Genomic DNA, 9300 nt, shown 5'->3' on the forward strand with positions numbered 1-9300 from the left:
TGGACCTTGTTCTCACCAACAAGGAGGAGATTGTGGTTCCTCAGCACGTGAAGCTCAAGAGCAGCTGTGGATGCAGTGACCATGAAATGGTGGAGTTCAAGATCCTCAGGACAGCAAAAAGGGTGTACAGCAAGCTTGTTATCCTGGGCTTCAGGACCTCTTCAGGATCTCCTTGTTAGAGCACCAGAGGCTAAAGCTCTGGGGGGAAGAGGATCCCAAAAAATCTGGCTAATATTTAAGGATCATCATCTCTAAGCTCAGGAGCAACACATCTCAGGAAAGAGGAAGTGAAGTAAAAATATCAGGCCTGTGTGGTGAACAAACTAAAACACAAAAAGGAAGCCTACAGAGGATGGAAGCAAGGGCAAGTAGCCTGGGAGGAATATAGAGACATTATCTAAGGTGTTAAGGATCAGGTTAGGAAAGCTAAAGCCCTGGTAGAATGATATCTGACCAGGGACATAAAGGGACAACAGCAGCAGCTTCTATGGGTACATCAGTGAAGGAAGACCATGGAAGAGCTGAGCCCTCTCCATAAGGAATCAGGAGACCTGGCTACCTGGGCTATGGAAAATGAGGTGGTACTCAAGTGAATTTTTTGCCTTGCTCCTCAAAAGTAAATGCTCCATCCCCACCACTCAAGTCACAGAATGGCAAGGCAGAGACTGGAAGAACGAACTGCCTGCTGTAGAAGATCAATTCTAAGATGATCTAAGGAATGTGAAAGTGTCTATGGGAAGTGATGAGATGCATCTTTGGGTCCTGAGGGAACTGGTGGATGAAGTGGTTAAGCCACTATCCATCATACTGAGAAGTCATGGCAGTCTGGTGAGGTTGCTACTGACTTGAAAAGGGGAAACACAACCCAACTTTTTAACACAGGGTAAAAGGAAGACCCAGAGAAGTACAGTCCTGTCAATCTCACCTCTGTGCCCAGCAAGGGAGATGGAATGAGATTGACTGTAAGGTCTCTTCCAACCCAGACAATTCAATGTATTTCTGCTTCTTAGATTTTGCAACTGGATGGGTTTTTAAAAGAAAATGTTCACAGAATCACTTCACAGTTTAAATATTTCATGCCTAATTTTGAGTATGCCTTCATGGTCTTAGAGCTTCCAAAATTCTTATAGTGTTCCTATTCTGGGTCCTTTCAACCTAGTAACTGCATAAATTATTTTAAAAGAATACTGAAATCTGTGTATTTGACCACTGCAAAATCTCCTACCCTTTCCCAATGCAACAGGACAGCCTCTCCTGACAAAATCCCTGGTAAGATGTATGCATGGAACAGAAAATAACAGAAACAATGCCAGTAACAGGAATATAACAGTGCTGGAATTTAAAGATATGATTCAGAAGCCACACAGAGGAGATGCATCATGAAGTGTTATGATAAGTTCATAAAAACTTTTTTAGCATTCTTGCCCATGAATGCCACTGAATTTGATGGTCTGTGCATTTCCAACTTGTGAGACTAGCACTTTTTTTCTCCTGTCCTTGCTGCCTTCAGAGAATGCATCCATGTATTCTCACAGAAATGGGTGTCTCTAATTTGAGTAGAAAAGGGAAAAATAATTAGAATAACATCTACCATACCCAATGAAGAGTTTTGTGGTATGAAATGCTTTAATTGCATCTCTCTCTTTCTCTCCAGATTGCCTTGCAATTTCCTTACAGATTTTGGGACAGTAAAATTCAAGGAGCTGATTTTTTTGGTCATGTTCCACCCAATTCCATCCAACGTGGCCTCTTCAGTGTTTTCTATGACATGGATCCAGAGGTAGCATATGTTAGCTATATTCTCTGTTGGCCCTTCAGAAATTCAGTTTGGCATCTAGGTGCAGTAATTAGTGGATAATGAAAGCTGTTTTATTTTTCCTCTCCCCTTCCACAACTATTAGAAGTGGAAGTAGTGTTATTTACCAAGAAAAATGTGACTGACCCTCATTTAGTATTAAGTGGGAGCATTTTCCTGTGTTTGGATACAAAATAGTATAGAAATTAATGCTATTCTCTGCTAGCTACCAAGTTTAGGAACAGAAAAATCACCTTACACAAACAAGGCAGGGAGAGTTCTTTAAAGGAATTGAGAACTTGTGTGCTATTCTCTAGTCACCACTCCATTTTTGAAACTTCTGCATGGGAGCAGATTTCTTGATGTGGAAATAAACATTGGTAGAACTGAGCTTTCATCTCTTGTGCCAAAATCTACTAGTAAGAACAAGTATTGGCCTAAGACAACATAAGTATTTAAACAGATTCTCTTTGCTACCAGCTTTTGAAATTGGAGTACAATTCGGGAGGAATTTTGGTGTAGAACCAGAACTTAAGAGGTCTGACACAAAGAATAATGCTCTAAGGGTCAAATCTTTTGGTGCAGCCTTTAAGTAGATAGTAAGTGTTCACTTAATTCAGGAAGTTGTAAGAGGAGCCAACAGATCTATGAGCAAGACATCAGAAGACAGTAATTTGAGTGTAATGCAGAACATACACCCTTTATTCTAAGGAATCAAACCCACCTTACTCTAGAATATCAATAGCATTTAAAAAGGACTCAAGAAATACTTAACTGCCTGGTAAGTTCTGAATAATCTCACCTGTTCCTGTCTTGTTTTTAGAACAAACAAAGCATCTTGATGTCAGTGGTCACTGGAGATGCTGTGACAACCATTAAGAATTTAGATGATAAACAAGTACTGCAACAGTGTATGACTGTACTTCGAGAGCTGTTTAAGGAGCAGGTAAGAGAAGCCTCTTTTACTAAGAGATGAATTAATCTGTCAATAGAGGTAAAGCTTTCGATTCTACTACTTCATGATGTACAGGAAAATCTTTGACACTGAGAAGAAGAGATAGGTTCAAGTTTGAGGAAATGTGCTTCCTCTGACATACACTAAAACCACAGTGTTTGGTCTTGTGTGAAAAATGTAATTGAAGTATTTCTAGATCTGTCTGAAAGAAAATGGCAATTAATTGAAAAAAAAACCCAGGAATGAACTATTATTCTTTAAAGTGCTTTTAGAAAGGAAAATTAATTGAAACAAGTACTTAAGAAGTGCTTTTGTGTTACCTAATTTAGCTGTCAGTTTCTGGTCATCACCACTTCCAATACTTGATAAAAGCTTTAAGCTAGAGGAATTTGATTACCTCCCCCCCCTCATAAAAGCAACTAAAATTACAACACTCCCAAACAAAACCAAACAGATCCATTTTTCTTTTAATAAGAAACACTCCTGTCCTCAGCTGGAGATACAAGCGAAATCATCTGTCGAGGGCCCTATGTCCTCACTGTAAAAAAAAAACACTACAGAAAATTCTCTACCTTTACTACCTCAGCTACAAATTAATAGGAAAACTCACAGAAAATTGTGTGTACTAGGACAGGTTAATTGGGAAATGGTCCATTGCTGGCCCACAAATATTTTCAAAGTGTAGGCAGAAGATAAGGAACTGGCAAGAGGCAGCCTTGGAGGCAAGGCTGATTAGGAAAGCATACAGGGATGGTTGGATAAAACAGCAGCTGGAACCCCCACCAGTGCAGCCCCCCAAACGAGCAGGTGGATGTGCAGAAACCTTCACTCTTATGTATAAGGAGCTGGAGTTTGGCAAACCCCACCCTCTGCCCTGCCAGGTTCTGGCCAAAGGAGGGCTCAACCACTGTACGTTAGAAGGTGAGACTTCTTCCCAGAAGCTCTGGCAACTGTGACATTGAGGGACACACCTGCCCCCATGGGGGTGTCCATGAATAACTCACAACTCTCCAAACAGTGCAGCTGCAATGGGGAAAAGCAGTAGCTGCTGGTGGACCCTTCCTTCTATGGCTGCATTTGAGTTGGTACGTATTTGCTGGGGATCAATAAAGGGACACACTGTATGCTTTGCTTGCTTGACTGTGTGTGTGAATGCTTTTGTCCACAGGTCACTTTGAAATCTAACTAGAACATTGGGGCAAGTAGGAGATTATGATTTAATGTTACTTGCATTTCAGTCTATAGACTTTAATGCCTTAAATTACTTGGAGTAGGTAGATCCCATGGAAGGCTCATTGTTCATGGGTGATCCCTCTCAAGTTTCACTGATGGTTGAGATCCTAGGATTAATGATCTTGGGAAAACTTTGGCATCTGAAGGATTGACTTTTCCTAGAAAATGTAGTTTTGGTAATGACTTCAGTTAGTAGAATCATGTTCAATGTAAGTCCATATACCTGTTACCTTGGTCTCATGAAAATGCCAAAGCAACAAACAGCCCTTTAATTTCCACCCTAGTCCAGAAAAGTGATTTTCACATCTGTCTTCGTGGTTTAGAGCAGTTGTAAACTTCAGTCATCTGATGATAACGCAGCAGATTTTAAAGACAAGATAGCTTTCAGCAGTGTAGCAGAACTTCTGATGTCTATGACACTTGCCATACTTGGCTAGCCATGGTCTTGATGGCTTGAGATTTAGTGTCTCTCATGGGCTACTTGAATGGAATGGACTATTTCTGGTTTTTGTTGTCTCTCCAACACCAGTTTTCAGGCCAGGTCATTTCCTGATCTTATTTAAGTCATGTTTCCTCTCTGTTGGAATAAAATTATCTCCACACTGAAGATGAGTTTGAGATTTAACAATCTAGAAGTAGCAAAGAATCATGCTGTATCAAGCTAAAAATCCTCATGTTACACATCAAACATGTTAAATGATGGTGGTATTTATAGTTTATCTCTTTGCAAGAGTCTTTGTGTATTTTGAGATTTTTTTTTCCTTCATGTCTAGTTCTAGGTGTATTATCATATTCACAGCTGTTGCATTTACAACAGAGCAGCGGTGATGTTTCAGGCATGGGGCCTGAAAATTAGGTGAAAAAAATTATCTTTGTGGTTAGTAGTGTAGTAATCAGAATTTAATTCTGGAATGTGATGTAATCTGTATCATCATAACACTACTAACACTACACATGTTAAAAACTGCAAGAAACTCTGAAACAAACTGTGCAACTGCGGGCTTTTCTTTGCAGCATCTAACTTCTATTTTGATTTGCAGGAGGTTCCTGACCCAGTGAAGTTTTTTGTGACTCGATGGAGCAAAGACCCTTGGCTGCAGATGGCATATAGTTTTGTGAAAACAGGGGGCAGTGGTGAAGCTTACGACATTATAGCTGAAGACATACAGGGAAAAATTTTTTTTGCTGGTGAGGTAAGTGTCTTTGTTACTGTTGAAGAAGTACATTGAGGAGTTGTTTCTTAAGACACCATTACTCTACAGTCTAGAATCTTGACTTTGACATAGAGCCCTCTATATTTGTATTATTATTGGGCACTAAAAGACCGCTAGGTTATAGAATCCTTTTGGATGGAAACAACCTTGAAGGTATCACAGTATTATTAGGATTGGAAGAGACCTCACAGATCATCAAGTCCAACCCTTTACCACAGAGCTCAAGGCTAGACCATGGCACCAAGTGCCATGTCCAATCTTGCCTTGAACAGCCCTAGGGACGGTGACTCCACCTCCCCAGGCAGCCCATTCCAGTGTCCAGTGGAATGACATTCCAGTGTCATTCAGCCTAACTGTTACCCAGCTCTATCAAGACTGGTGCTAAACCACATCCCTTCACACCACATCTATGCATCATTGTGGTATCTATGTAACCTCCACCTTTTAAATAAACCTCCCTGGCAGCCTGTTCCAGTGTCTCAGAACTGTTTTAGTGAAAGAGTCTTCTGCAATATTCAACCCTAACCTCCCCTGGTGCAACTGGAGGACATTTTCTCTTGTCCTATAATTTGTTACTGTGCAGAGCAGACCAATGTCCACCTCATTACAACCTCTTTTCAGATGGTTGTAGAGCCCAAGAAGGTCTCCCCTCAGGTATTTCAGGTCAGAAGTGAGCTGTATAACCAATAAGTGCAGAACATGACAAGGCTATATAGTCCAATTTCTAATCAAATTATCTTTTTTGTTATTCTGTCTGTGGATAACAGGAAATGCACACTGCTGACGAGATAGGGATGTTCCACACTGGGACAAATCTTAACTGCCCCACTACTGTGCAGGTGGCAAAGAAGAGTCCTAATTTTGTTACTTGTCTTGCTTGCAAATGTCAAAGTTGCAAAATATCTCAAATATTTCCTGCTAAATACTAAGAATTTTTCCAGGGCTTTTAAAAATGTATACTGAACATATGCTTAAGGTTTTATCAAGTGAAATTCTATCTGTTCTAATAGTTTCTTTTTTTCTTTCTTTTATTTTTTTTCTAAATACAGGCCACCAATAGGCACTTTCCTCAAACTGTTACAGGAGCTTACCTGAGTGGGGTTCGAGAAGCAAGCAAAATAGCATCATTTTAAGTACCAACATTTTGTGTTTATAGATATATTTTTACTTGTTTTCTGTGGGTAAAACTATCTTCAAGTTTCCTATTGCTGCCTTTTTCCTAAGTGGTACGTAAATAGTAATATGGTAGCCAAAGATAAAATCTTCATTTTCCTTTTCCTCCCCCACCTTTTTGAGCCCTGATGATATATATTGGGAATTTTTTTTCCAGCTAAAGTAATACTAGCAACAGTGACAATGGAGTCCCTGGCCACAGCTTAACTAACAGAACTTTTGAGAGTCCTCTTCTGTATGGCTCAGGTCATGCTATCATAAACCTTCATTTCAGAAGGTCAAATTAAAACAAGACTAAGTGAACATGCAGCATTAAAAATGCCGGCAGTTAGTAATGATGATGGGAATTTTCCACTAACTGTGCTTCTCAGGTTGATTATATTCAGGAGTTCAAACTTGCTACCAAAAGTCTGAATAGCCTAGACAAACTCTAGGATTACCATAGGAAGGAATTCAAGTTGCAATCAATAACCTTTTCTATAGTCTTTTTCATATTCTTAGTCTCCACTAAGTGGGCTTTGGAATATCAGGTTTGTTCCTTTAAATGAGATGGCTGGAAGAGTTTACAGTGCAATCACAGAAACATTATTGTAGCTAACAAAAACTTGAAAATTTTTACATTGATATATAAGAACCTTGAAATATTTTCTCTGCTACCTACTCAAGAGAAATTCTTGTTACAGTAATAGGCTAAGTTTAGATTTGCTTAGTGTTTCGGATAATATAGAAACAGAACGCCTCAAAAATACTCTTATTTCTAAGGTTGTTTTGAAAACAAACTGCAAAATTCATTTGGGCTGCATAGAGGAACTATTTTACTTGTAGGAGTGCACAGCACTGATTGAAGGACTCTAGGTTCTTAATGACTCAGCTTTTATATTTAAAGTGAAGATGAATGAGAAAATATTAACACTTTTATGAAGGGCTGAAACAAGGTGGCTTGCACTTTGACTTCAAGTTTTCTTGTTTTCTTCTGTTGTTAAAAGTATTATTAAAAACAACTTGAGGGAATAGTTCAGTAAGGGCTAAGCATCTATCAAATAGCTTTTCCATGGAACAGGGAAGAAAAAGCATTTTTCAATAGAACTAAGACAGGCACAAGAAGGATAAGCTGTAATACTGTTCCACTTAAAATTATATTAATAAAAAAAAGGAAAAAGAAACCTAACTTCTAGATCTCTCCCCCAACACCTTCCCTGGAATTTTACTGTAGACTTCATGATTTACTGGAAGGCAAGTAAAACATGTAATCTCCACCCTGCACATACCTCTCTGTTCTCATGCATAGACTTTCAGAAAAGAATGGTACAGCAGTCTTTCTTTAGAGTTAGTCCTAATTTGCATAAAGCTGTATCCCTGGGGGGGAATATCAACAAGCAACCTTAAGAAAAATCCTACTGAAGAAACGCAGTTCTTCTTTTTAAATACCTAATATTTTGGTTCTACAGTAGCTATAATATTGTTAAATACCTTTATTTAATCACTAATTTACAAGGTGAAGATGTTTATATAACTAAATGTTTTTCATATATATATTCTGTTCTGCTTCTTAAAGCTGAGTTATATAAATGAATAGGAAAAGTGTAACTGTTCCTAATTTTCCTCTAAATAAATGCTAGTATGTACAGTTTTAAAGTATTTCCAAGTATTGTAATTTAAAGGCTGTGAGAAGCAAGACAAAACCTCTGATAAAAGATGATCAGGCATCAGATTTTGCTTTTGGTAATCATTTGCACTTTGCTAATTTCACATATTATAGGCTAACTAGGAAAGATTGAGAGCTGCATGTGTTTAAATTCAAAGCTCGTTTCCCAGTTTATCATGTCTGACAAAATTATTAGGAAAGGAGCTTCTGAAGGTGGGAAAAGAGCTTATTGCCGCAAGGCTAAAACATTATATTCAATGACAGTTTCAGCTGACCTTGGTCAAAACTTCAGTCAGCTTAGTAACAACAAAGAAACACATGCTGTTTTCTGTAAGAACTGTCTGGGAAGTCGAGCTCAAGGTAAATTTCTGAAGTCAAATTTTAAACATGTGCTTCCATCCTGTTAATTTGTACTTAGATGTAAAACCCTATCTACAACTTTGCAGGAGATAAATACTATATTCTAGAGGATAGAGATGGACATGAGCAAATACAGTTACATTTGGCTTTAGCTTCTGCACACTTCTTATAGCATTAAGAAAAAGGATAACCAACAATAAACTTACCAATGGCCTCGTCTATTAATTACTTGTATATTATTTTGGGGCCAGGGCACTTTAAAACTGTGTTGTGCTGCACTCAAGTTTGAGGAGTAAATAAAAGAGGTATGTCCCTTTTTAATTTACATTCACTTGAAATGTGTAAGGATATCAGGCTGGTTCTGAGACTTCACTTTCTAATTGTTCCCCCAAAATATATTTAATACTTATGTTAAAATTAATTTCAAGCATGTATGTGTTTATAATTTATTCCCTGCAAAGAAAGAACTGGGGAAGGTTTTCTTTGACTAGATTTGTTTAAATGTTACCAAAAATGTTTGAATGCAGAGCATGATCTGTTACACTTCATCTCTTCTGTGTGACTATGTTATGGCAGCAGAATAAAACTGGAAAGTATCCACAGGATGCTCATGGTTTTGATTTTATTGTGGTGGGTTTTTTTCTTTCTCCTTCAAATTTAACTTTAGGCTAAGTCTACATTTTTTGTCCATTCAATATAAGATTTCATTTCAGTATATTCTTACAACTAGACAGTTCCTCAGAAGTGCTGCTTTACACCTTTTTCTGAGCTCTAAATACTAACTATGCTATTATTGAACAACACCATAATAGTATTTTGCCTCAACAGTCTACAAACCAATTCATAAGCCTGTACCAGAACATTTTCTTCAGCCAGAGAAACTGAAGCCAAAACACTTGTTTAGAAACACTGCCCATAACTTCAA

General features: G+C 38.2%; 1 protein-coding gene across 2 annotated transcripts in view; it reads left to right on the forward strand.

Annotated features, from left to right (window-relative positions):
• The window catches only part of KDM1B (lysine demethylase 1B), a 31397-nt gene extending 22402 nt beyond the window's left edge, over positions 1-8995 (forward strand). For both annotated transcript variants that reach the window (XM_064161036.1, XM_064161037.1), the window contains 4 exons: positions 1655-1780; positions 2619-2741; positions 5024-5176; positions 6247-8995. In XM_064161036.1, the coding sequence (XP_064017106.1) occupies positions 1655-1780; positions 2619-2741; positions 5024-5176; positions 6247-6330 (486 nt within the window). In that variant the 3' untranslated portion in view covers positions 6331-8995. The remainder of the gene's footprint in view (positions 1-1654; positions 1781-2618; positions 2742-5023; positions 5177-6246) is intronic.
• The last annotated feature ends 305 nt before the right edge of the window (positions 8996-9300 follow it).

The sequence above is a fragment of the Pogoniulus pusillus genome, chromosome 21 (assembly GCF_015220805.1).
Source record: "Pogoniulus pusillus isolate bPogPus1 chromosome 21, bPogPus1.pri, whole genome shotgun sequence".
NCBI classification, from domain to species: Eukaryota; Metazoa; Chordata; class Aves; order Piciformes; family Lybiidae; genus Pogoniulus; species Pogoniulus pusillus.